The sequence below is a fragment of the Somniosus microcephalus genome, chromosome 25 (assembly GCF_052327205.1).
Source record: "Somniosus microcephalus isolate GS21.2 chromosome 25, FLI_Smic_1.0, whole genome shotgun sequence".
Lineage (NCBI taxonomy): Eukaryota > Metazoa > Chordata > Chondrichthyes > Squaliformes > Somniosidae > Somniosus > Somniosus microcephalus.
The window spans coordinates 25469052-25496817 of record NC_141011.1 but is presented as its reverse complement, the minus strand read 5'-3'; the positions used below and the strand labels follow the sequence as shown (position 1 = coordinate 25496817).

General features: G+C 52.5%; 1 protein-coding gene and 1 long non-coding RNA gene across 3 annotated transcripts in view; one reads left to right on the top strand and one right to left on the bottom strand.

Annotated features, from left to right (window-relative positions):
- The first annotated feature begins 1756 nt into the window (after positions 1 to 1756).
- On the top strand, positions 1757 to 13530 carry LOC147100548 (uncharacterized). Its single transcript, XR_015073520.1, has 2 exons — positions 1757 to 2332; positions 13330 to 13530. It is a non-coding gene; the product is annotated as an uncharacterized LOC147100548 (long non-coding RNA).
- Positions 13390 to 27766, bottom strand: part of LOC147100547 (immunoglobulin superfamily member 21-like) — a 366041-nt gene continuing 351664 nt past the window's right edge. For both annotated transcript variants that reach the window (XM_085966912.1, XM_085966913.1), the window contains 3 exons: positions 17107 to 17299; positions 16535 to 16573; positions 13390 to 13646 (listed from right to left, as the gene is read on the bottom strand). In XM_085966912.1, coding sequence (XP_085823038.1) covers positions 13573 to 13646; positions 16535 to 16573; positions 17107 to 17299 — 306 coding nt within the window. In that variant the 3' untranslated portion in view covers positions 13390 to 13572. The remainder of the gene's footprint in view (positions 13647 to 16534; positions 16574 to 17106; positions 17300 to 27766) is intronic.

Sequence of the window (27766 nt, the reverse complement as noted above, 5' to 3'; positions counted from 1 at the left end):
GGGGCGATTGGAGGCAGGAGGTCATGCGATGGAACCTCCAGGAATACGTCTGACCAGAGTTGGCAACCCTATGAATTCAGTGCAAGTGAACTTGCAGCAGTTTACAGGAAACTCTTTTTTTTATCCGGCACCGACGGGACCGGCGTGGTGCCGGTTTATCAAAAAGTCCGGATTACAGAGAGGTATTGTAAAAGGTACGCGAGCTCCGTACACAGCAACAAATCCAGGCTTCCCTGTTGCTTAGCAACAGGTGCAGGAACCCCGATTACACAGCCACAGATCCAGGAACGGCCACTAATATGAAGTAAAACTTACCTGAACCTACTTCTGAATTTTGCCGGTTAACTGAGATTTCCGGTTATTTAGGTGCCGGTAAATCGAGAGTTTCCTGTATTACATACCGAGGGCTTTCCTTCTGCTTCGAGAAAGAGATTTTGACCCCTGCTGTTTCCATCAACCATCAATCCGGAGTGTGGAAGTATCGCATGAGAGGAATTACATCTCATCCATGACGAGATACATATCCCATGGGGCCAGCACATTGTAGCCATTCAGCATCTACATTCTACCTAATAAACTGCTCAACAAATGAACAGAAATGAGGGGTCAGCCTTGGCTCAGTTGGCAGCACCCTCACCTGAGTCAGAAGGTTGTGGGTTCAAATCCCACTCCAGAGACTTGAGCACAAAAATCTAGGCTGACAGTGCAGCACACCCTCAGTACTGCACTGCACTGTCGGAGGTGCCGTCTTTTGGATGAGACGTTAATCTCAGGCGGACGTAAAAGATCCCATGGCAGTATTTCGAAGAAGAGCAGGGGAGTTCTCCCCGGTGTCCTGGCCAATATTTATCCCTCAATCAGCATCACTAAAACAGACAATCTGGTCATTATCACATTGCTGTTTGTGGGCGCTTGCTGTGCACAAAATGGCTGCCACGTTTCCTACATTATAATAGTGACCATACTTCAAAAAGTACTTCATTGTTTGTAAAGTGCTTTGAAAGGCGCTATAGGAATGCAAGTCTTTTTTAAAAAAGTTTTAAACAACTGGAACTCTCCCTTTGGTCTAAAGGGTAACAGAATTGCCTAGTGTAGCACGGAGCCGCACAGACCCAGGTTTGATACGAGTACACGCTGAGTTAGCTGATCGCTCCATAGCACCGATGAGGAATGGCTACATTGACCTTAACACCTCTGAGCTAGCAAGGGGTAAAATTAGCCAGGCTTCCTGCTCCTGATCATGAAGCAGCAACCTCTGCTGGAACCCATGAGTGTTGGGTGAGAACAGCTGTGACTGAAGAACGTGCTTAAACTTCTGACATGTTTACCATTTGGTAATTCACTGACACAATGACAAAAGTATCCACGTGTCGTGCATTCTAAGTAGCACTATATGATAATGGACATGGATACACTGGGTGGTTATTTGGTTGCTCATGAATACAAATTCCATTGCAGCTAACAGGCTTTAAGGAGTTCAGTACAAGCCATTTTGTGACTAACACACTTTGCATAGTTAATCTGAGATACTTGACAAATACGTCACCTTGTACATGCACTCAGCCTTTCATATACCAATGCAGTTTCACAAAATGAGATAATTAAGTTTAAAGAGGTGGTCTCACTGTCAGAACCACTCGTACAGAGAATCACTCTAAAGTGGCCACTTGTCCGGTAATTTTCTAGAGCTCAAATGTTTCTGTAACTTGTTTGCAGTTATTATTTCACTAGAAATACCAACCAGAGGAAGCTGTTGTGAAGCATTTACTGTGCTGCTACACATAGAAATCAGAACAGTTTTTCTCCCTTTTGTGTCGCGCTAGACCCCTCCACCTCATACCTTCTCTCCGCCTTTAAACGTCTTCTCAAAACTTACCTATTTGACTATTCCTTTGGTCATCTAAGTCCATCGCTTGTGGTTAGTGTCTGTTTCTCTTTGCTGTGAAGTGCTTCGGAACAGTATCCTACGGTCCTTTAAACAGCATCTTGACAAGTTCTTAAGAGAAAAGGACATTTCTGGCCATACGGATAAGTTGCTAGCAATGTTCCCTCTGAGGTGGCCATGTATGCGGCCGGGCATCAATCTGGATTGTACCGCGCACTGAACGACACAGGCCGCGCGCTCGAGCGGGGGGCGGGGCTGAACATCAAAACCCAACGGCAAAAGCGCGGCTGGAGAGAGAGTGTGGGAAAAAGAGCAGCTGTGATTGGATGAGCAGTGAGCGCGGGGAGGGGGAGGTGTGTCCGGAAGTGAACAGCGTGCGAGGAGAAGGGCGGGAGGCGAGGAACCGTACAAGGCCTCAGGGCCCCGGGGGGGACTGAGCTTCAGAAGGTGAGAGCGCTCCGGGTTCATCAGTCAAGGTTTGTGGGAGGAGACTTGGGGAAATTCCCTGGTAGTCGGTTGGCCTGTGAGGGGAGGGACTGAGCCGGCTGAAAGTGATCGGGCCCGCGGAGCGTCTGTTTGACAGCCCTGGATTAGAGCGAGACTCGAGAGTGCTTCCCATTCAGCACTCAATGCCCCAGTACTCAACCTGGAGCCGAATGGCCCAGAAAGGCCCACAGCTACTAAAGGTCACAAAACCAGTGGGTACAGCCCATCATGGCCAGATAACCAGACACACAGTCTGGGGTGAAGTTGATCAATGGATTTAGTCTCAATGAGCACCGAATGCTTTCTGACGGGCAGGTTTATGATGCAGATTGGGTTATTCATCATATATATGGAGCATGGCCAATGAACACCTGCCTTTAGCATTGACTGAGCCACGTATACCAGCCTGGAAACCGCAGGTTAATTGAAGCTGTCGAGGGTAATGGATAATGGATGAGGGACCAATTTTTTGTGAGTTTCATTTCACTGTTTGGTGAGATGAATGGATTTTTAAGGTTGTTTATGATCTAAGCCCAGACTTTAATGCTGTGTACGTCCTCCCCACTCCTTTCGCAATTCATCTACTCTCCTGAAAGCGCGAGCTCTTGTGTCGGGAAAGGGGAGCTAACAGTCCAGATGTGGGATGTGTGAGGAGAGGTAGAATGGGACAGATGTGAGGAAGGGTAGAATGGGATGTGTGAAGAGAGGTAGAATGGGACCAGTGAGAGGAGAGGTAGAATGGGACCAGTGAGAGGAGAGGTAGACTGGGACCAGTGAGAGGAGAGGTAGAATGGGACCAGCGCGAGGAGAGGTAGACTGAGACCAGTGAGAGGAGAGGTAGACTGGGACCAGCGAGAGGAGAGGTAGACTGGGACCAGTGAGAGGAGAGGTAGACTGGGAGCAGTGAGAGGAGAGGTAGACTGGGACCAGCGCGAGGAGAGGTAGACTGGGACCAGTGAGAGGAGAGGTAGACTGGGACCAGTGAGAGGAGAGGTAGACTGAGACCAGTGAGAGGAGAGGTAGACTGGGACCAGTGAGAGGAGAGGTAGAATGGGACCAGCGTGAGGAGAGGTAGACTGAGACCAGTGAGAGGAGAGGTAGACTGGGAGCAGTGAGAGGAGAGGTAGACTGGGAGCAGTGAGAGGAGAGGTAGACTGGGACCAGCGCGAGGAGAGGTAGACTGGGACCAGTGAGAGGAGAGGTAGACTGGGAGCAGTGAGAGGAGAGGTAGACTGGGACCAGTGAGAGGAGAGGTAGACTGGGACCAGTGAGAGGAGAGGTAGATTGGGACCAGTGAGAGGAGAGGTAGACTGGGAGCAGTGAGAGGAGAGGTAGACTGGGACCAGTGAGAGGAGAGGTAGATTGGGACCAGTGAGAGGAGAGGTAGACTGGGACCAGCGCGAGGAGAGGTAGACTGGGACCAGTGCGAGGAGAGGTAGACTGGGAGCAGTGAGAGGAGAGGTAGACTGGGACTAGTGAGAGGAGAGGTAGACTGGGACCAGTGAGAGGAGAGGTAGACTGGGACCAGTGAGAGGAGAGGTAGACCCCGACCAGTGAGAGGAGAGGTAGATTGGGACCAGTGAGAGAGGTAGACTGGGACCAGTGAGAGGAGAGGTAGATTGGGACCAGTGAGAGGAGAGGTAGACTGGGACCAGTGAGAGGAGAGGTAGACTGGGACCAGTGAGAGGAGAGGTAGACTGGGACCAGTGAGAGGAGAGGTAGACTGGGACCAGTGAGAGGAGAGGTAGACTGGGACCAGTGAGAGGAGAGGTAGACTGGGACCAGTGAGAGGAGAGGTAGACTGGGACCAGCGCGAGGAGAGGTAGACTGGGACCAGTGAGAGGAGAGGTAGACTGGGACCAGTGAGAGGAGAGGTAGACTGGGACCAGTGAGAGGAGAGGTAGACTGGGACCAGCGCGAGGAGAGGTAGACTGGGACCAGTGAGAGGAGAGGTAGACTGGGACCAGTGAGAGGAGAGGTAGACTGGGACCAGTGAGAGGAGAGGTAGACTGGGACCAGTGAGAGGCTAGGTAGACTGGGAGCAGTGAGAGGAGAGGTAGACTGGGAGCAGTGAGAGGAGAGGTAGACTGGGAGCAGCGAGAGGAGAGGTAGACTGGGACCAGCGCGAGGAGAGGTAGACTGGGAGCAGTGAGAGGAGAGGTAGACTGGGAGCAGTGAGAGGAGAGGTCGACTGGGATCAGCGCGAGGAGAGGTAGACTGGGAGCAGTGAGAGGAGAGGTAGACTGGGACCAGTGAGAGGAGAGGTAGACTGGGACCAGTGAGAGGAGAGGTAGACTGGGACCAGTGAGAGGAGAGGTAGACTGGGACCAGCGCGAGGAGAGGTAGACTGGGACCAGTGAGAGGAGAGGTAGACTGGGACCAGCGCGAGGAGAGGTAGACTGGGATGTGTGAGAGGAGAGGTAGACTGGGACCAGTGAGAGGAGAGGTAGACTGGGACCAGTGAGAGGAGAGGTAGACTGGGAGCAGTGAGAGGAGAGGTAGACTGGGAGCAGTGAGAGGAGAGGTAGACTGGGACCAGTGAGAGGAGAGGTAGACTGGGACCAGTGAGAGGAGAGGTAGACTGGGATGTGTGAGAGGAGAGGTAGACTGGGACCAGTGAGAGGAGAGGTAGACTGGGACCAGCGCGAGGAGAGGTAGACTGGGAGCAGTGAGAGGAGAGGTAGACTGGGACCAGTGAGAGGAGAGGTAGACTGGGACCAGTGAGAGGAGAGGTAGACTGGGAGCAGTGAGAGGAGAGGTAGACTGGGATCAGTGAGAGGAGAGGTAGACTGGGATGTGTGAGAGGAGAGGTAGACTGGGAGCAGTGAGAGGTGAGGTAGACAGGGACCAGTGAGAGGAGAGGTAGACTGGGACCAGTGAGAGGAGAGGTAGACTGGGACCAGTGAGAGGAGAGGTAGACTGGGACCAGTGAGAGGAGAGGTAGACCGGGAGCAGTGAGAGGAGAGGTAGACTGGGACCAGCGAGAGGAGAGGTAGACTGGGAGCAGTGAGAGGAGAGGTAGACTGGGAGCAGTGAGGGGAGAGGTAGACTGGGACCAGTGAGAGGAGAGGTAGACTGGGACCAGTGAGAGGAGAGGTAGACTGGGAGCAGTGAGAGGGGAGGTAGACTGGGACCAGTGAGAGGAGAGGTAGACTGGGACCAGTGAGAGGAGAGGTAGACTGGGATGTGTGAGAGGAGAGGTAGACTGGGACCAGTGAGAGGAGAGGTAGACTGGGACCAGTGAGAGGAGAGGTAGACTGGGAGCAGTGAGAGGAGAGGTAGACTGGGACCAGTGAGAGGAGAGGTAGACTGGGATGTGTGAGAGGAGAGGTAGACTGGGACCAGCGCGAGGAGAGGAGAGGTAGACTGGGAGCAGTGAGAGGAGAGGTAGACTGGGACCAGCGCGAGGAGAGGTAGACTGGGAGCAGTGAGAGGAGAGGTCGACTGGGAGCAGTGAGAGGAGAGGTAGACTGGGACCAGCGCGAGGAGAGGTAGACTGGGAGCAGTGAGAGGAGAGGTAGACTGGGACCAGCGCGAGGAGAGGTAGACTGGGACCTGTGCGAGGAGAGGTAGACTGGGACCTGTGCGAGGAGAGGTAGACTGGGACCTGTGCGAGGAGAGGTAGACTTGGGACCAGCGCGAGGAGAGGTAGACCGGGATGTGTGAGAGGAGAGGTAGACTGGGACCAGCGTGAGGAGAGGTAGACTGGGACCAGTGCGAGGAGAGGTAGACTGGGACCAGTGAGAGGAGAGGTAGACTGGGACCAGCGTGAGGAGAGGTCGACTGGGAGCAGTGAGAGGAGAGGTAGACTGGGACCAGCGAGAGGAGAGGTAGACTGGGAGCAGTGAGAGGAGAGGTAGACTGGGACCAGTGAGAGGAGAGGTAGACTGGGACCAGCGCGAGGAGAGGTAGACTGAGACCAGTGAGAGGAGAGGTAGACTGGGACCAGTGAGAGGAGAGGTAGACTGGGAGCAGCGCGAGGAGAGGTAGACTGGGACCAGCGCGAGGAGAGGTAGACTGGGAGCAGTGAGAGGAGAGGTAGACTGGGAGCAGCGCGAGGAGAGGTAGACTGGGAGCAGTGAGAGGAGAGGGAGACTGGGACCAGTGAGAGGAGAGGTAGACTGGGACCAGCGCGAGGAGAGGTAGACTGGGACCAGTGAGAGGAGAGATAGACTGGGACCAGTGAGAGGAGAGGTAGACTGGGACCAGCGCGAGGAGAGGTAGACTGGGAGCAGTGAGAGGAGAGGTAGACTGGGACCAGTGAGAGGAGAGGTAGACTGGGACCAGTGAGAGGAGAGGTAGACTGGGACCAGTGAGAGGAGAGGTAGACTGGGACCAGTGAGAGGAGAGGTAGACTGGGACCAGTGAGAAGAGAGGTAGACTGGGACCAGTGAGAGGAGAGGTAGACTGGGACCAGTGAGAGGAGAGGTAGACTGGGACCAGTGAGAGGAGAGGTAGACCGGGACCAGTGCGAGGAGAGGTAGACTGGGACCAGTGAGAGGAGAGGTAGACCGGGACCAGTGAGAGGAGAGGTAGACTGGGAGCAGTGAGAGGTGAGGTAGACTGGGACCAGTGAGAGGAGAGGTAGACTGGGACCAGTGAGAGGAGAGGTTGACTGGGACCAGCGCGAGGAGAGGTAGACTGGGAGCAGTGAGAGGAGAGGTAGACTGGGACCAGCGAGAGGAGAGGTAGACTGGGAGCAGTGAGAGGAGAGGTAGACTGGGAGCAGTGAGAGGAGAGGTAGACTGGGACCAGTGAGAGGAGAGGTAGACTGGGACCAGTGAGAGGAGAGGTAGACTGGGAGCAGTGAGAGGAGAGGTAGACTGGGACCAGTGAGAGGAGAGGTAGACTGGGAGCAGTGAGAGGAGAGGTAGACTGGGACCAGTGAGAGGAGAGGTAGACTGGGACCAGTGAGAGGAGAGGTAGACTGGGACCAGTGCGAGGAGAGGTAGACTGGGACCAGTGCGAGGAGAGGTAGACTGGGACCAGTGAGAGGAGAGGTAGACTGGGACCAGTGAGAGGAGGGGTAGACTGGGAGCAGTGAGAGGAGAGGTAGACTGGGAGCAGTGAGAGGAGAGGTAGACTGAGACCAGTGAGAGGAGAGGTAGACTGGGACCAGTGAGAGGAGAGGTAGACTGGGAGCAGTGAGAGGAGAGGTAGACTGGGACCAGTGAGAGGAGAGGTAGACTGGGACCAGTGAGAGGAGAGGTAGACTGGGAGCAGTGAGAGGAGAGGTAGACTGGGACCAGTGAGAGGAGAGGTAGACTGGGACCAGCGCGAGGAGAGGTAGACTGGGACCAGTGCGAGGAGAGGAGAGGTAGACTGGGAGCAGTGAGAGGAGAGGTAGACTGGGACCAGCGCGAGGAGAGGTAGACTGGGAGCAGTGAGAGGAGAGGTAGACTGGGAGCAGTGAGAGGAGAGGTAGACTGGGACCAGCGCGAGGAGAGGTAGACCGGGACCAGTGAGAGGAGAGGTAGACTGGGAGCAGTGAGAGGTGAGGTAGACTGGGACCAGTGAGAGGAGAGGTAGACTGGGACCAGTGAGAGGAGAGGTTGACTGGGACCAGCGCGAGGAGAGGTAGACTGGGAGCAGTGAGAGGAGAGGTAGACTGGGACCAGCGAGAGGAGAGGTAGACTGGGAGCAGTGAGAGGAGAGGTAGACTGGGAGCAGTGAGAGGAGAGGTAGACTGGGACCAGTGAGAGGAGAGGTAGACTGGGACCAGTGAGAGGAGAGGTAGACTGGGAGCAGTGAGAGGAGAGGTAGACTGGGACCAGCGAGAGGAGAGGTAGACTGGGAGCAGTGAGAGGAGAGGTAGACTGGGAGCAGTGAGAGGAGAGGTAGACTGGGACCAGTGAGAGGAGAGGTAGACCGGGACCAGTGAGAGGAGAGGTAGACTGGGAGCAGTGAGAGGTGAGGTAGACTGGGACCAGTGAGAGGAGAGGTGGACTGGGACCAGTGAGAGGAGAGGTTGACTGGGACCAGCGCGAGGAGAGGTAGACTGGGAGCAGTGAGAGGAGAGGTAGACTGGGACCAGCGAGAGGAGAGTTAGACTGGGAGCAGTGAGAGGAGAGGTAGACTGGGAGCAGTGAGAGGAGAGGTAGACTGGGACCAGTGAGAGGAGAGGTAGACTGGGACCAGTGAGAGGAGAGGTAGACTGGGAGCAGTGAGAGGAGAGGTAGACTGGGACCAGTGAGAGGAGAGGTAGACTGGGAGCAGTGAGAGGAGAGGTAGACTGGGACCAGTGAGAGGAGAGGTAGACTGGGACCAGTGAGAGGAGAGGTAGACTGGGACCAGTGCGAGGAGAGGTAGACTGGGACCAGTGCGAGGAGAGGTAGACTGGGACCAGTGAGAGGAGAGGTAGACTGGGACCAGTGAGAGGAGGGGTAGACTGGGAGCAGTGAGAGGAGAGGTAGACTGGGAGCAGTGAGAGGAGAGGTAGACTGAGACCAGTGAGAGGAGAGGTAGACTGGGACCAGTGAGAGGAGAGGTAGACTGAGACCAGTGAGAGGAGAGGTAGACTGGGACCAGTGAGAGGAGAGGTAGACTGGGAGCAGTGAGAGGAGAGGTAGACTGGGACCAGTGAGAGGAGAGGTAGACTGGGAGCAGTGAGAGGAGAGGTAGACTGGGACCAGCGCGAGGAGAGGTAGACTGGGACCAGTGAGAGGAGAGGTAGACTGGGACCAGTGAGAGGAGAGGTAGACTGGGACCAGTGAGAGGAGAGGTAGACTGGGAGCAGTGAGAGGAGAGGTAGACTGGGACCAGTGAGAGGAGAGGTAGACTGGGACCAGTGAGAGGAGAGGTAGACTGGGAGCAGTGAGAGGAGAGGTAGACTGGGACCAGTGAGAGGAGAGGTAGACTGGGACCAGCGCGAGGAGAGGTAGACTGGGACCAGTGCGAGGAGAGGAGAGGTAGACTGGGAGCAGTGAGAGGAGAGGTAGACTGGGACCAGCGCGAGGAGAGGTAGACTGGGAGCAGTGAGAGGAGAGGTAGACTGGGAGCAGTGAGAGGAGAGGTAGACTGGGACCAGCGCGAGGAGAGGTAGACTGGGAGCAGTGAGAGGAGAGGTAGACTGGGACCAGCGCGAGGAGAGGTAGACTGGGACCTGTGCGAGGAGAGGTAGACTGGGACCTGTGCGAGGAGAGGTAGACTGGGACCTGTGCGAGGAGAGGTAGACTTGGGACCAGCGCGAGGAGAGGTAGACCGGGATGTGTGAGAGGAGAGGTAGAGTGGGACTAGCGTGAGGAGAGGTAGACTGGGACCAGTGCGAGGAGAGGTAGACTGGGACCAGTGAGAGGAGAGGTAGACTGGGACCAGCGTGAGGAGAGGTCGACTGGGAGCAGTGAGAGGAGAGGTAGACTGGGACCAGCGAGAGGAGAGGTAGACTGGGAGCAGTGAGAGGAGAGGTAGACTGGGACCAGTGAGAGGAGAGGTAGACTGGGACCAGCGCGAGGAGAGGTAGACTGAGACCAGTGAGAGGAGAGGTAGACTGGGACCAGTGAGAGGAGAGGTAGACTGGGAGCAGCGCGAGGAGAGGTAGACTGGGACCAGCGCGAGGAGAGGTAGACTGGGAGCAGTGAGAGGAGAGGTAGACTGGGAGCAGCGCGAGGAGAGGTAGACTGGGAGCAGTGAGAGGAGAGGGAGACTGGGACCAGTGAGAGGAGAGGTAGACTGGGACCAGCGCGAGGAGAGGTAGACTGGGACCAGTGAGAGGAGAGATAGACTGGGACCAGTGAGAGGAGAGGTAGACTGGGACCAGTGAGAGGAGAGGTAGACTGGGACCAGTGAGAGGAGAGATAGACTGGGACCAGTGAGAGGAGAGGTAGACTGGGACCAGCGCGAGGAGAGGTAGACTGGGAGCAGTGAGAGGAGAGGTAGACTGGGACCAGTGAGAGGAGAGGTAGACTGGGACCAGTGAGAGGAGAGGTAGACTGGGAGCAGTGAGAGGAGAGGTAGACTGGGAGCAGTGAGAGGAGAGGTAGACTGGGACCAGTGAGAGGAGAGGTAGACTGGGACCAGTGAGAGGAGAGGTAGACTGGGAGCAGTGAGAGGAGAGGTAGACTGGGACCAGCGAGAGGAGAGGTAGACTGGGAGCAGTGAGAGGAGAGGTAGACTGGGAGCAGTGAGAGGAGAGGTAGACTGGGACCAGTGAGAGGAGAGGTAGACCGGGACCAGTGAGAGGAGAGGTAGACTGGGAGCAGTGAGAGGTGAGGTAGACTGGGACCAGTGAGAGGAGAGGTAGACTGGGACCAGTGAGAGGAGAGGTTGACTGGGACCAGCGCGAGGAGAGGTAGACTGGGAGCAGTGAGAGGAGAGGTAGACTGGGACCAGCGAGAGGAGAGGTAGACTGGGAGCAGTGAGAGGAGAGGTAGACTGGGAGCAGTGAGAGGAGAGGTAGACTGGGACCAGTGAGAGGAGAGGTAGACTGGGACCAGTGAGAGGAGAGGTAGACTGGGAGCAGTGAGAGGAGAGGTAGACTGGGACCAGTGAGAGGAGAGGTAGACTGGGAGCAGTGAGAGGAGAGGTAGACTGGGACCAGTGAGAGGAGAGGTAGACTGGGACCAGTGAGAGGAGAGGTAGACTGGGACCAGTGCGAGGAGAGGTAGACTGGGACCAGTGCGAGGAGAGGTAGACTGGGACCAGTGAGAGGAGAGGTAGACTGGGACCAGTGAGAGGAGGGGTAGACTGGGAGCAGTGAGAGGAGAGGTAGACTGGGAGCAGTGAGAGGAGAGGTAGACTGAGACCAGTGAGAGGAGAGGTAGACTGGGACCAGTGAGAGGAGAGGTAGACTGAGACCAGTGAGAGGAGAGGTAGACTGGGACCAGTGAGAGGAGAGGTAGACTGGGAGCAGTGAGAGGAGAGGTAGACTGGGACCAGTGAGAGGAGAGGTAGACTGGGAGCAGTGAGAGGAGAGGTAGACTGGGACCAGCGCGAGGAGAGGTAGACTGGGACCAGTGAGAGGAGAGGTAGACTGGGACCAGTGAGAGGAGAGGTAGACTGGGACCAGTGAGAGGAGAGGTAGACTGGGAGCAGTGAGAGGAGAGGTAGACTGGGACCAGTGAGAGGAGAGGTAGACTGGGACCAGTGAGAGGAGAGGTAGACTGGGAGCAGTGAGAGGAGAGGTAGACTGGGACCAGTGAGAGGAGAGGTAGACTGGGACCAGCGCGAGGAGAGGTAGACTGGGACCAGTGCGAGGAGAGGAGAGGTAGACTGGGAGCAGTGAGAGGAGAGGTAGACTGGGACCAGCGCGAGGAGAGGTAGACTGGGAGCAGTGAGAGGAGAGGTAGACTGGGAGCAGTGAGAGGAGAGGTAGACTGGGACCAGCGCGAGGAGAGGTAGACTGGGAGCAGTGAGAGGAGAGGTAGACTGGGACCAGCGCGAGGAGAGGTAGACTGGGACCTGTGCGAGGAGAGGTAGACTGGGACCTGTGCGAGGAGAGGTAGACTGGGACCTGTGCGAGGAGAGGTAGACTTGGGACCAGCGCGAGGAGAGGTAGACCGGGATGTGTGAGAGGAGAGGTAGACTGGGACTAGCGTGAGGAGAGGTAGACTGGGACCAGTGCGAGGAGAGGTAGACTGGGACCAGTGAGAGGAGAGGTAGACTGGGACCAGCGTGAGGAGAGGTCGACTGGGAGCAGTGAGAGGAGAGGTAGACTGGGACCAGCGAGAGGAGAGGTAGACTGGGAGCAGTGAGAGGAGAGGTAGACTGGGACCAGTGAGAGGAGAGGTAGACTGGGACCAGCGCGAGGAGAGGTAGACTGAGACCAGTGAGAGGAGAGGTAGACTGGGACCAGTGAGAGGAGAGGTAGACTGGGAGCAGCGCGAGGAGAGGTAGACTGGGACCAGCGCGAGGAGAGGTAGACTGGGAGCAGTGAGAGGAGAGGTAGACTGGGAGCAGCGCGAGGAGAGGTAGACTGGGAGCAGTGAGAGGAGAGGGAGACTGGGACCAGTGAGAGGAGAGGTAGACTGGGACCAGCGCGAGGAGAGGTAGACTGGGACCAGTGAGAGGAGAGATAGACTGGGACCAGTGAGAGGAGAGGTAGACTGGGACCAGTGAGAGGAGAGGTAGACTGGGACCAGTGAGAGGAGAGATAGACTGGGACCAGTGAGAGGAGAGGTAGACTGGGACCAGCGCAAGGAGAGGTATACTGGGAGCAGTGAGAGGAGAGGTAGACTGGGACCAGTGAGAGGAGAGGTAGACTGGGACCAGTGAGAGGAGAGGTAGACTGGGACCAGTGAGAGGAGAGGTAGACTGGGAGCAGTGAGAGGAGAGGTAGACTGGGACCAGTGAGAGGAGAGGTAGACTGGGAGCAGTGAGAGGAGAGGTAGACTGGGACCAGCGAGAGGAGAGGTAGACTGGGAGCAGTGAGAGGAGAGGTAGACTGGGAGCAGTGAGAGGAGAGGTAGACTGGGAGCAGTGAGAGGAGAGGTAGACTGGGAGCAGTGAGAGGAGAGGTAGACTGGGACCAGCGCGAGGAGTATATTGTGACTTGTCAGAGGAGAGGTGGATTGTCATCCTTGACAGAATTTTCCATCACTGGAAAACAGAAAATGATGGACGGGAGAAATTTCTAGCACGATGTCACTAAGTCATGTCCAATAAATATCAACCATATTTACTTGCAATGTTGTATATATTTGAGTGGTTGTTGTTGTAAAATGTAAACTGCTCATGGGCAAAAGAAGTCACGCTCAGAGGAGTTTGTCGCCCGCCCAGTACGAATAAAAATTAGTGGGAACGTTGATTGCTACTTAACTGTGGTTATGAGGAGTTAAAGGACTTGATCACCTTTGAGATCTGGAGAGAAATGTCCAGAGTTTTCCCTGAATTGGCCCCAGTTTCATTTTCTCTCTTTTGTTGGCGATTGTGTGGTTATGGGATGGGTCAATGGCGTACAGTTTCACTGTTGTCTGGATGGTCTTTGAACACCATTTCATATATGCTCATGTTTTCCATTAAAGGCACAGCTTGTTGCTGCACATCACAGGATACTTCCCATAGAAGACAGAGAGGATCAGAGCATCTTTTAAACAGACGGAGCCTTTATTCACAAACACATGAAGCAATGACACACCTTTCAAGTGAGAAAACCCTACAGAAAGTGGAACATCCAGAATTTGAAAAAGAAAAACATTAAAATAAAAATATTTTGGGATATGCAACTGCTGGATGGATATTTTCCCCCTCAACTCCTCAATGGTCCTTCACGTCAAATCCAATATAACTGCTAGGATCATCGCTAAGGCGAGTCTGGCACTGCTGTTGCACGATGACACACCTGGAATCAGAATCAAAATTCAGTTTCCAGATTTATTACATTATTAGATCCCCAGGCAGCGTGGATAAAATACACTGACAGCCATAGGCAGCTTTAATGAATAACATAGTCCGACACGGTTTTGGCTTCGGCTTCTGACTAATGTAACCCAACCTTATTTACTTCATCTATTTCCATAAACCTTGCGTGGATCTCCCTTGGCATTGCTCACAGTGAGCTGGAGGATCCAACAGGGGTGTTACACTGTGTAACCCACAATGTATTATCATGTAAAGGGCAAGAGGGTTTACATTTTGATAGTCTTCTCTTGATAGGTGTCAAAGGACTGGCTTGAGGAAAGCTGTCTGATATCTGTGTATAATCTCTTTAAGGCTGCAAAGTCTAATGGGATCAGAACAGAAATCTGATTGGCCTGCTCAACTCCCTCTGGACAGGTGTTACAAATAGGCACATCCTCAGGTTAATTAGATGCTAATTGCTGTTGCTCAGGGAAGTTGGTCCGTTTAACAAAAGAGCTAATTTTTGTTAAGACGCCACTTTTCCCATGGGTAAGTTCCCTATCTATCCAGTTGTGATTTGCTGCTGTTTTAGCTATATGATATTTGAGCCAATCAGGTACAATAATTTATCATTTGCATGTGTGACAAGTGAGGTCAGCGGTGCCGCAATAACATGATTTAAAACACTAATTAGGCCACAGTGAGAATACTGCGTACGGTTCTGGTCAGCACATTACAGGAAAGATGTCACCACATTACAGGAAAGATGAGATTGCACTAGAGAGGGTACAGAGGAGATTTATGAGGGTGTTGCCAGGACTGGAGAATTTTAGCTATGAGGAAAGATTGGATAGGCTGGGGTTGTTTTCTTTGGAACAAAGGAGGCTGAAGGGAAACTTAATTGAGGTGTATAAAATTATGAGGGGCCTATTTCCCTTAGCAGAGCGGTCAAAAACCAGGGGGCATAGATTTAAAGTAATTGGTAGAAGGATTAGAGGGGAGTTGAGGAGAAATCATTTCACCCAGAGGGCGGTGAGGGTCTGGAACTCACTGCCTGAAAGGGTGGTAGAGGCAGAAACCCTCATCACATTTTAAAAGTATTTGGATATGCACTTGAAATGCTGTAACCCACAAGGCTACAGACCAAGAGCTGGAAAGTGGGATTAGGCTGGATAGCTCTTTCCTGGCCAGGACAGACATGATGGGCCGAATGGCCTCCTTCTGGCCCGTAAATTTCTATGATTATGGGAGAAGGGGACAACCTGACTAGAGACAAGAACCACAACTGTGTCAAACAAGGTTATTACTCGGCCAGGGAACAACTGCTCCTTCACTGAGTAAAGCACTGCCCTCACACTGACACCGCTCTGAAGACATTATGACACAGTCGCCACCATTTAAACTGTCCACGTTTAAATTGGACCATCGGTTAAATCGGGCAAATCGCGCAAACCATTTCCAATTACCATTATTGCCCATTACAAAGACTCCGCTTAACAGTGTGCTGGCTATTTTGGGCAGACACAGCTGCTCAGTGAGTAGTTTGCACCTCGTTAAGGTGCAGTTATTTATTATTGATTCTCGGATATGGAGCCGCGCGGGGCATTCAGCTGAAGGCAAGCTGGGCGAGGCTGAGTGATCTCTGTGGACAGCACCAGGATGGAAGTGCAGGTTTGTGGATCCCGCCAGTGTGAGAACCTCGCAGAACATTACACAATAACTATGGCGCACTTTGCACCAGAGCAGTGTATGAGCGGGCCAGAATTATAGAGCGCTGAACTCGAGCCGCGCCTCCCATGTACCCGATGTACTCTAAGTATAGTCAGCGACGTGGGAGATTAACGGGCTTGAAACAGAACACTTTGAAGTATAAAACATCTAATGCATATAGCGGGCAAATCGCGTTAGCACCAATGCACCCGCTATAAGTGATGGGGACTGTTAGAGATAGAAACATAGAAGATAGGAGCAGGAGTAGGCCATTTGGCCCCTCGAGCCTGCTCCGCCATTCAACGAGATCATGGCTGATCATCCAAACCCTAGCCCCCGGTCCCTACACCGACAGCCATCCCACCCAAGCCCCATCCCTGCAACCCTGTAACCCCACGTATTTAATCCCCCCTAACACTAAGGGTCAATTTTTATCATGGCCAATCAACCTAACCCGCACATCTTTGGACTGTGGGAGGAAACCGGAGCACCCGGAGAAAACCCACGCAAACACAGGGAGAATGTGCAAACTCCACACAGACAGTCACCCGAGGCCGGATTTGAACCCGGGTCCCTGGCGCTGTGAGGCAACCGTGCTAACCACTATGCCACCGTGTAATCAATTATTTTTATTTGCTCAAACAGTGAGATTCAGCAGCAGAGCGAGTGCGGGGTCAGGATCCTCTCCCCCAACCCCCCCACTCACAATAATTTTGAGGTCTCCAAGCAATGTTCCCTCTAATTTTTTTGTGTCGCGCGGCCATTTTAACAAGCTGTGTGGCCCATTCAAAATTTCGCGCATGCGTCGTTTTTTTTTTCAATTTAAAAGCTGGCTCACTGGCTGCGCGGGACCCCTAGAGGGCTGCGTGGCTGAACAGCTTAAAGGGAACATTGTCTCCAAACACGGCATTGGAGGACTGACTCTGTTTCGCTCCCAGGAACCTCACTCGCCTGTCTGCGGGCTCCTTCCTGCGGAGCTCCCCGCGTCGTCTCTGTCCCCGAGCACGAAGGCTACAGGCCGAGTCAGCCAAATCTGGGGTCCAAGCTGGCCAAATCTGGACTTTGATCCATTTCTCACCCTCTCCCACCTCCCCCAGCCCACCAGCCCAACCCTCGACCTTAGCTCAGCCACTGGTGATATTAACACAGGAATGAAAAGAATTAAAAAATGTAACTCACCATTTTTGTCATCGGTGCTTTTCGGAACGTTTGGATTTTCTGAAAGATGAAAATGTAATGTAAAGATGGAGGAAATATACATATTGCTGAGCGGGTGAGCTTATTACAATAGGTAAAGGGCCAGCAGTCAGTCTGACTCAGGGCGGAACAATTTAAACAGTAGATGGTAGAGCTCCCTGATGGTTTACCACTTGGCCATACAGGATAGGCAGGTACCAGGTCTGAGCTGAATTAATTGATCTCAGATGGGATAGTGTTTGAGATGCGACAAGTGGCCTTAGATGCCCCTATGGTAGGGAGGGGAAAAATTAACCAGGTTTCCTGTTTCTGACTGCTATCCAGTAACCTCTGCTGAAAAGTGCCCATACGTGATGTTGGGTGAGAACAGACAGTGCTTGGCTGTGGTGCCCTCTGAATAGTGACTTCATACATTAGGCCTCTTGGGTGAAGCTCCAAAGAGCTTCCAACACTTATGGAACCATGGTGTGGCAAGAGTCACCGCCTCCATGCGAGAAGGGATAAACAATGATGATGCTCCATCTAACTGTAGCTAGTAATAGGTTTGCACTTACCAAAAATGATGAGTCTGGCGTGAGTGTCTGTTGACCCCAGAGGGTTCTGGGTGGTACAACGGTACATGGACCCATTCAGCTCTGCCGGTACTCTCTCCAACACCAGCTCTTTACCATCATGCTCAACACTTCCATCCAATAGGCGTCCCCCCACTCTGGTCCATGTGAAGAGAGGTTCTGGGAAAACTTCATTCTGTTAGGGCAAAAAGTATGGCATGCGTCAAGCTGTCCTTAAGTTCCTGAGATACCACAAGCTGAAGTCTTCCAAGGCATTTGACACAGTGGATACAAGAATGGGGGAGGAGGGCAAATCATTGCACTAACCAGGGTTCCATTACACTGGTAGCTGGTTCCATATACACAAAGCTTTTACCTCCTAACTGTCCTGAGGAGAGGAGTATTACGACTTGATGTCACACCTCTGTGGTGGTGATCTAAGAGTTATGGTCAAATGTCCAGCAATGAGTTGGTGGTATTGGGTTGAGTAATTATTATCTTCTCCATTTTGGGATAAAAGTCCTGGAACTCCCTACTTCATATCATTGTGGGAGCACCTTTAGCACATGGACCATAGTGATTGAAGAACAAGGCCCAACATCATCTTCTCAGGGCAACTGAGGTTGGTCAATAAATGCTGGCCTTGCCAGTAATGCCCACATCCTGAGAATGAATAAAAGAAATCCTTGCTGGAATGCTGTTCTCCTTATGATAAGCCACTCAGTGGCTAAGCTTGCCACAAGTGTAAGCCAAGGAGGAATTCGAGTCCAACCAGCACAAACTACTGGATCTCCATGGTGTCACAGGCTTGTAATATGGACATACAGACCTGAAAACTCCATGGGCTGCGATCCGGATGATGCCCACTAGCGATGGCCCTGCTGGAGTTTGGGAGAGCACCTTATTTGTATGGGCCAGGTCGGCACAACTACCACATCAGGCGCATCTTTTGTGCCTGCTTGCTCTGTGCACCCAGACATTTGGCCACCTACCCATGGAGTGGAGGTGGGGTTCACCTCGGACCCTCCCAAGCTACTTCAATTGGTCTCCAAGCAAAGGAGCCGATCCAGAAGTTGTTGTTTTCATTCATTCATGGGATGTGAGCGTCGCTGGCAAGGCCAGCATTTATTGCCCATCCCTAATCGCCCTCGAGAAGGTGGTGGTGAGCTGCCTTCTTGAACCACTGCAGTCCGTGTGGTGAAGGTGCTCCCACAGTGCTGTTAGGGAGGGAGTTCCAGGATTTTGACCCAGCGATGATGAAGGAACGGTGATATATTTCCAAGTCAGGATGGTGTGTGACTTGGAGGGGAACTTGAAGGTGGTGGTGTTCCCATGCTGCTGCTGGCCTTGTCCTTCTAGGTGGTAGAGGTTGCAGGTTTGGGAGGTGCTGCCGCAGAAGCCTTGGTGAGTTATGCCGTGCATCTTGTAGATGGTACACACTGCAGCCATGGTACGCCGGTGGTGGAGGGAGTGAATGTTTAAGGTGGTGGATGGGGTGCCAATCAAGCAGGCTGCTTTGTCCTGGATGGTGTCGATCTTCTTGAGTGTTGTTGCAAGTGGAAAGTATTCCATCACACTCCTGACTTGTGCCTTGTAGATGGTGGAAAGGCTTTGGGGAGTCAGGAGATGAGTCACTCGCCACAGGTCTTGCTGCATGTGGGCACGGACTGCTTCATTATCTGAGCAGTTGCGAATGGAACTGAACACTGTGCAATCATCAGTGAACATCCCCACTTCTGACCTTATGATGCAGGGAAGGTCATTGATGAAGCAGCTGAAGATGGTTGAGCCTAGGACACTGCCCTGAGGAACTCCTGCAGCGATGTCCTGGGGCTGTGATGATTGACCTTCAATCACCGCAACCATCTTCCTTTGTGTTAGGTATGACTCCAGCCAGTGGAGAGTTTTCCCCCCTGATTCCCATTGACTTCAATTTTACTAGGGCTCCTTGATGCTACACATGGTCAAATGCTGTCTTGCTGTCAAGGGCAGTCATTCTCACATCACCTCTGGAATTAATCTCCTTATTCCATGTTTGGACCAAGGCTGTGATGAGGTATAGAGGTGAGCGGTTCCGAAACTGAACCGAAACTGAGCATTGGTGAGCAGGTTATTGGTGAGTAAGTGCTACTTGATAGCATTGTTGATAACACCTTTCATCACTTTGCTGATGATTGAAAGTAGGCTGATGGGGCGGTAATTGGCCGGGTTGGATTTGCCCTGCTTTTTGTGGACAGGACACACCTGGGCAATTTTCCACTTTTTCGGGTAGATGCCAGTGTTGTAGCTGTACCGGAACAGCTTGGCTAGAGGCGTGCCTAGTTCTGGAACACAAGTCTTCAGCACGACAGCCGGGATGTTGTTGGGGCCCATAGCCTTTGCTGTATCCAGTGCGCTCAGTTGTTTCTTGATATCATGTGGAGTGAATCGAATTGGCTGAAGACTGGCTTCTGTGATGGTGAGGACCTCCGGACAAGGCCGATATGGATCATCCACTCGGCACTTCTGGCTGAAGATGGTCGCAAACGCTTCAGCCTTGTTTTTTTGTACTCGCGTGCTGGGCTCCGCCATCATTGAGGATGGGGATATTCATGGAGCCTCCTCATCCCGTTAGTTATTTAATGGTCCACCACCATTCACAACTGGATGTGGCAGGACTGCAGAGCTTTGATCTGATCCATTGGTTGTGGGATCGCTTAGCTCTGTCTATAGAATGCTGCTTCTGCTTTTTAGCATGCATGTAGTCCTGTGTTGCAGCTTCCCCAGGTTAGCACTTTATTTTTAGGTACGCCTGGTGCTCTTCCTGGCATGCTCTTCTACACTCCTTATTGAACCAGGGTTGGTCCCCTGGTTTGATGGTAATGGTAGAGTGAGGGATATGCCTGGCCATGAGGTTACAGATTGTGGTGGAATACAATTCTGCTGCTGCTGATGACCCACAGCGCCTCATGGATGCCCAGTTTTGAGCTGCTAGATCTGTTCTGAATCTATCCCATTTAACACGGTGGTAGTGCCGCACAACACGATGGAGGGTGTCCTCAGTGTGAAGACGAAACTTTGCCTCGACAAGGACTGTGCGGTGGTCACTCCTACCAATACTGTCTAACAGGTAGATTGGTGAGGACGAGGTCAAGTAGGTTTTTCCCTCGTGTTGGTTCTCTCACCGTCTGCCACAGGCCCAGTCTGGCAGCTGTGTTCTTCAGAACTCGGTCAGCAGTGGTGCTACCGAGCCACTCTTGTTAATGGACATTGAAGTCCCCCACCCAGAGTGCATTCTGCGCCCTTGCTACCTTCAGTGGTTCTTCCAAGTGGTGTTCAACATGGAGGAGTGCTGATTCATCAGCTGAGGGAGGGCGGTAGGTGGTAATCAGCAGGAGGCTTCCTTGCCCATGCTTGACCTGAAGACATGAGACTTCATGGGGTCCGGAGTCATTGTTGAGGACTCCCAGGGCCACTCCTTCTGGGCTGTATACCACTGTGCTGCCACCTGATTTTTAAAATGTTCCTCTTCAGGGACCCACATGCACTCTTATGAAGGTTGGTACATTTTACCTCATTGACCGCCACTGCAACATCGAGTCCCCTTTCATGGAGCTCCTCATTCCTGGCTTCTGCCCCTGGCCTGTCATTTGCCTTGTAAGGAAGTTACAGCCCTTAAGGCGCTTTGGATACCTGACATAACTGGGCCTCTGCCATTTTGATGGCGGGTTCTATCTTGTGTTTAAATCTTGCTCATAAATCTCCTTTTGTTGGCTTTGTTAGTAAATATACTGCCCACTGTGTAACTAAGCTGCACAAAAACAGGGAAGTGCCAAGCGCAATGCCCTTTAACCATCTCCTTCCAATTCAGTAGCACTCACTCCCTCTAACCATCTTCCTTCAATGTTCAGAGACACTCCTGCCCTCTAATCTTCAACCCCCCCTGCCCCTCTCCAGTTCACCATGGCACTCTTCTCCCTCAGTTCACACTAGCACTTTCACTCTCAGTCACACTGGCAATTTTGCCCTTTTCCCCCATTAGTATTTGCTGGCCCTTCCCTCCCCCCTGTACCTCCCCCAGTTCCTGCTAGTAACTGTCACCCCCCCCTCCCCTCAGTCCATGCTGGCACTCTCCTTCCCCTGCATTGCCATGTCATTCCCCATTCCTGAAGCTGGAATGGATGAAATACAGCTGTAGGCAGGTATTCTCATTATAAGAGGGAAATCTGATTTGGGCTAAGGGGACAACTTTGAGTTTGGCTCCTTGGGCAATGCGCGACTGGACTTTAATGCCTGTTCTCCCCGTAGAACACACAAATATTTTTGATGGACCAAAGGAAATATAAATGGCCTTTGACAACTCCAGCTTGCTCCTCCGCTTTAACACTGACTTGCACAGCAGCAAGATAAATTGTGATCTGGATTCCTAATCTAACAAAACTATTGCATCCACAGTAATGTTTCATCTCTAAGAGCAGCAGAAGGCTGAAGAGGGAGTGATGCGAATTTTTAGTGCTCCGGGAAGTTAAATGTATTTGAGCGCACACAATGCAGGTACCATGTTCCAATTGTTCATCATCTTTGTATGAAGAGCTTCTTCTTAATGTTCGTTCTACCTTGGCTGTTCCGCTGCCTTGGTGATACGCTTATCAATTACTTCATAAAAGGTGATGAGTCGAAGAAGAGATGATGAGTCGAAAGAAGAGATGAATAAGGCTTTTATTAGCTAAGAAGAGACCATGCTTCTTCGTGAGTGACTGAACAAGTCTGAACGAAACCCACACAGTGGTGGGTGGAGTCAGCTGAGGCATGCCTCCATACACAGCGCCACCCAGAGGTGGCAATATACAATACAGTGGTTTACCACATTCACCCCTTGTTTAATGTGAAGTCCGGCGGGGTGAAGGGTACTACAAGTTAAGTCTATCAGGAGGCCTTGTCTGACGTCCTGATCGTCGTGGTGGCGGCGGTGGTGTTGCAGCATCCGACGTCGGGTCTGGTGTCTGGGTGGTTGGCGAAGATTCCTGGGGCTTTGGCATGCCGTCTGCAGGGGTTGGGTTGGGAGGGGTGGTGGGGGATAACAGTGGTAAGGGGGATAACGGTGGTAAGGGGGATAACGGTGGTAATTCAGGGGTACCCGAGGGTGCGAGATCTCGTATGGAGACCGTGTCCTCCCGCCCGTCTGGGTATGTCACCCAGGCATACTGGGGGTTGGCGTGTAGGAGGTGCACCCGCTCGACCAGGGGGTCCGTTTTATGCGTCCTCACGTGCCTCCGCAGTAGGACGGGCCCAGGAGAAGTCAACCATGCCGGTAGCGAGGTTCCCGATGTAGACTTCCGGGGGAAAACGAACATTTTCTCATGAGGGGTCGCATTAGTGGCAGTACAAAGCAGTGACCGAATGGAGTGAAGCGCTGCAGGGAGGACCTCCTGCCAGCGGGAGGTCAGAAGGCCCTTAGATTTTAGTGCTAAGAGGACTGCCTTCCAAACCGTCGCGTTCTCCCTTTCCACCTGGCCGTTCCCCCGGGGGTTGTAACTGGTGGTCCTGCTCGTGGCGATACCTCTTGTTAGCAGGTACTGCCGAAGTTCGTCGCTCATGAACGATGAGCCCCTGTCGCTATGTATATAGCTGGGGAACCCGAACAGAGCGAAGATGTCATTCAGACACTTGATGACCGTGGTACTGGTCATGTCTGGGCAAGGGATGGCAAAGGGGAAACGGGAGTACTCATCAACTATGTTGAGGAAGTACACATTGCGGTCAGCGGAGGGGAGGGGCCCTTTAAAATCGACGCTCAGGCGTTCGAAGGGGCGGGTGGCCTTGATCAGGCTTGCTCTGTCCGGCCTATAGAAGTGCGGTTTGCACTCGGCGCAGATTTGGCAGCTCTTGGTCATGGTCCTGACCTCCTCGATGGAGTAGGGCAGGTTACGGGATTTGATAAAATGGAAAAACCTGGTGACCCCCGGGTGGCAGAGGTCATTGTGGAGGGACTGCAGCCTATCACTCTGCGCGTTGGCGCATGTACCACGTGATAGGGCATCTGGGGGCTCATTGAGTTTCCCTGGCCGATACAAGATATCATAATTGTAGGTGGAGAGTTCGATTCTCCACCTCAAGATCTTGTCGTTCTTGATTTTACCCCTCTGCTTATTATTAAACATAAAAGCTACTGAACGCTGGTCAGTGAGCAGCCGTTGGGCCGTACGGAGGAAATTTGCTAGATTAACGTCGTGGTCCTGCTGGTCGTGGCCGCAGATGGTGACGTTATCCAAATAGGGGAAGGTTGCCCGCAGCGCGTTCTGGTCAACCATTCGGTCCATCTCCCTTTGGAAGACCGAAACCCCGTTGGTGACGCCGAAGGGGACCCTAAGGAAGTGGTAGAGGCGGCCGTTTGCCTCGAAGGCAGTATACTGGCGGTCCTCATGGCGGATGGGCAGCTGGTGGTACGCTGACTTAAGGTCGATGGTGGAGAATACTTTGTATTGCGCAATCTGATTGACCATATCAGATATGCAAGGGAGGGGGTACGCGTCCAGCTGGGTGTACCGGTTTATGGTTTGGCTGTAGTCGATTACCATGCGGCGTTTTGCAGTGGTTTTAACGACTACAACCTGGGCTCGCCAGGGGCTAGTGCTACCTTCGATAATGCCCTCCTTCAAGAGCCGCTCCACCTCAGAGCTGATAAAAGCTCTGTCCCCGGCACTGTACCGCCTGCTTTTGGTAGCGATGGGTTTACAGTCGCGGGTGAGGTTAGCGAACAGGGGAGGGGGGGGGACTTTTAATGTGGAAAGGCTGCAGGTGGTTTGCAGCAGGCGATTTAAAAGTTGTTGGTTGCAGACTGTGAGTGGGGGGAGGGGTCCACCGTATGCTAGTGTGACACTCTTAAGGTGGCACTGAAAATCCAACCCTAGCAGGACGGCAGCGCAAAGACGGGGCAGGACTAGCAGTTTAAATTTTTGATATTCAGTGCCCCCTACTGACAGGGTCACCACACAGTAGCCGCTGATGTCCATTGACTGGGACTTGGACGCCATAGAAATGCGATGGTGCGTTGGCAGAATCGTGAGGGAGTGGCTACGTACCGTGTCGGGGTGGACGAAACTCTCTGTGCTCCCGCTGTCGATCAGGCAACTGGTGGCGCGGCCGTTTACCGCGATATCCATCATGGAGCTGGATAGATGGTGAGGGTGGCCTTGATCCAGCGTCACGGAGGCCAGTATGTGGCTTAGTGAGTCACTATAGTCATCCGCCGAGACGGTGGTCGGTTCCGGTGACGAAATGGCGGTTGAGTGCGTTGGATACGATGGCGGCGGATGCCATGCGGCCGGGGGTACACAAAATGGCGGATAAGATGGCTGCTCCCACGGCCCGCACGCTGCGCTGCTGGCTGGCTTCCCCTTGCAGGCGTTAGCGTAATGGCCTTTCTTCCCGCAGCCCGAGCAGGTAGCTGTCTTAGCTGGGCAGTGCGCTCTGGGATGTTTTAACTGGCCACAGAAATAGCATTTTTGGGCCTGGTTACTGGGCATCGAAGCAGTTCTTACCGGAGGCTGCTGTCTCGGTTGGGTCGCTGCAGCGGTTGGTGCCGGGGGCGGCGGTCCCGTGTCCCACGGTTTCGATTGCCATGTCTCGGCGCCGTTACGGGGGTATGCCTCGAGGTTTCGGTGGGCCTCCTCTAACGAGAGCGCAAGGGCAATGGCCGTCTTCAGGTCGGGTTCCTTGCTTTCTAGCAGTCTCTGCTGGGTGTGGTCTGACTGGAGGCCCCTGACGAAGGCATCACAGGCGAGTCCCTGCGCGTGCTCCACAGCCGTTACCGCTTTACAATCGCAGTCTCTGCAGAGTGCCAGTAGCGCCCGTGCAAATGCCCCTACCGATTCTCCCGGTTGCTGCCTGCGGGATCCCAAGAGGTGTCGGGTGTAAATTGTGTTCACTGGGCGCGTATATTGCCCTTTTAGTAGCTCGAGGGCCGCCACGTACGTATTAGAGTCCCGGATTAGCATATATACTTGATGGCTCACCTGGGCGGTCAAAATTTTCAGTTTGTGATCCTCCTCTGTAACCTGTGAGATTGCGAGGAAGGATTCAAAGCAGCTCAGCCAGTGTTCAAACTTGGCTGATGCACCCACATCTTGAGGGTCGAGGTCCAGGCGTGGTGGTCTGAGGGCTCTCAGCAATGTCTGCTGTATCCGTTGCTGTTGTTGCTCCTCAGGTGTCGCCATTTAACTTTTAGCTAATAAAATTGATACGCTTATCAATTACTTCATAAAAGGTGATGAGTCGAAGAAGAGATGATGAGTCGAAAGAAGAGATGAATAAGGCTTTTATTAGCTAAGAAGAGACCATGCTTCTTCGTGAGTGACTGAACAAGTCTGAACGAAACCCACACAGTGGTGGGTGGAGTCAGCTGAGGCATGCCTCCATACACAGCGCCACCCAGAGGTGGCAATATACAATACAGTGGTTTACCACACTTGGGTTACCTTGAAATGGTACTCCAGATTTATCTAATCTATAACCGTTTAATATTTTGTGCATCTTCTCAGCTGCTTGCTTTCAAGGTCCCCTTAGACAGACTGGCTTTGTGTAGAAGTAGTTCTTTGTGTTGACTTAAGGTGCTCTGGAAGCAATCCCGTTTATTGTGTGGGTTGGATTTCAGACCGCCAGCTGGCCACAGATAAATAACTCTGAGGAATTATTTTGTACTTCCTCGCCGATGTCTGGAGAAGGTCCATAGTGGACAGCCGTTGGAAATCACACTGTTGGTCTGGTTGGAAAGGCCAGCCCAGATTTTCAGATCAGCGCTGTTTTAAGGACAAGAATGCTGACAGGAAAATATATGCCAGTGAGCGCGCATCCCAACCACTGCTTTACTCAAAATGGTGGCTCAAGTGAGTGGGCAGCCATTTATGTTGCTGCTCCAGCTCTGTTGTTGCCCGTCGCATTGCAGAACCAAGGGGTGATGCCTGATAACCCTTGTGTCAGCCTTGGCTCCGTGGTAGCACTCTCACCTCTGGGGTCAGAAGGTTACGGGTTCAAGTCCCACTCCAGATACTTGAGCACATAATCTAGGCTGATGCTTCCAGTGCAGTACTTGGGGAGTGCTGTTGGAGGGGCCACTGTCGGCTCAAATATTAAACTGAGGCCCCATCTACCCTCTCGGGTGGATGCAAACGATCCCATGGCATTATTTGAAGAAGAGCAGGGGAGTTCTCCCTGGTGTCCTGGCCAATATTTATCCCTCAATCAACATCGCTAAAAGAGATCATCTGGTCATTGCTGTTTGTGGGAGCTTGCTGCAACCAGATTGGCTACATTATGCACCAATCCCAAATGTCGTCACTGACTGGCAATCCAACCCTGAAATGTCTATGGCCAGTCCTGGGGAAGAGTATCCTGAATTCATCCTGTTTATATGAGGCAGTGTGGGGGAAGAAGAGGATTCTGAGATTGTTGACCAGCCACAGTTGATTCAAAGTCACATTCATGACTTGGCCATTCATTTAAAATAGCCTGCCCAGACCAGAAATATGAACATTGCATTGCAAGCCTGTATGAGATAATAGTCAGACCTGCACACTGAAGAACAAAATTACCCTTGGCGCTGATGGTACTTTGCCCTCAGAGGTGTATTCCCCATTTCCAAAGGCTAAACTGACTCTAGAGTCAGCATTGTGATATAAATGGGGAATTAAAGTTTGCTAGGTGATGTGAAAAGACCACTGAGCTCTTGGTTTGTGTATAAAACAAGGCTCAGTAGTCTTTTTACATCAATTTAATCAACTGTTTCACAACCATGAGATTTCTAGTTACATCGCTAGTTCCTGGTTACAGAAACATCCTGAGCAAGCTGGGCCCACGCCCGAGTATTTATACTCCTTGGACGGCGCCACCAGCTGGCTGCCCAGTGTTACTTCATGAGTCATGATAAGATTCATGACACTTGTGAATTCAGGGTCTGACATGTGCATACAGTATTTTAGGTAAAATTAGATAATTTTCACTTGGACTGGAATCTTTTTGTATAAACTAACCTGATATACATATTCCCATCCCTCTATTTAACTTTTCCACTGTTATTAAACATTCAAAATGAAGGCAGGGAAGAGCTAATGACTTCAGGAGCTCAGGTTCTGTAGTGACATTTTCCCAGCAGCTGCTTTTTTTAATTTAACTTGAAATTTACCACAAAAAATGTACCTCTATGGGATAAGAATAACACAATAAAACCGCCTCGACAAATGTTCGAGTTTGACGGGGTGTGCGAGTCTAATTTATATTCAAAGCTCCCCCACTCCCTCTCCGTTTCTGCTAAAATATTTTATGATCTCGTGGAATGCAAATGTTTTCCCACTGTCTCTTACCTGAAGGAGTAATCATCTGCAGAACTGCGATAATTATACTGCTGGGTGTCAGGATGTTAACTGAATGGAATACAATGAGAATATTTCCATCTTGTCAGAGCCTGGCAGTGTATGAACAGCTCCACCAGGCTACTTTTGTTGTTCCTGTCTTGAAGCCCAGTTCTCATGTGCTGTACGACTCGAACCTTTTCTTCATTACCATTTTTATCTCCCGAGTGGGCCGCCTCATTCTGTAGTCCAGCTCTACAGCCATCAGCTTCTCCACCACAATAGCTCACCCAGAGGCACATTCTTCACGTGAGCGAGGTCACGCACTGGCCACGCCT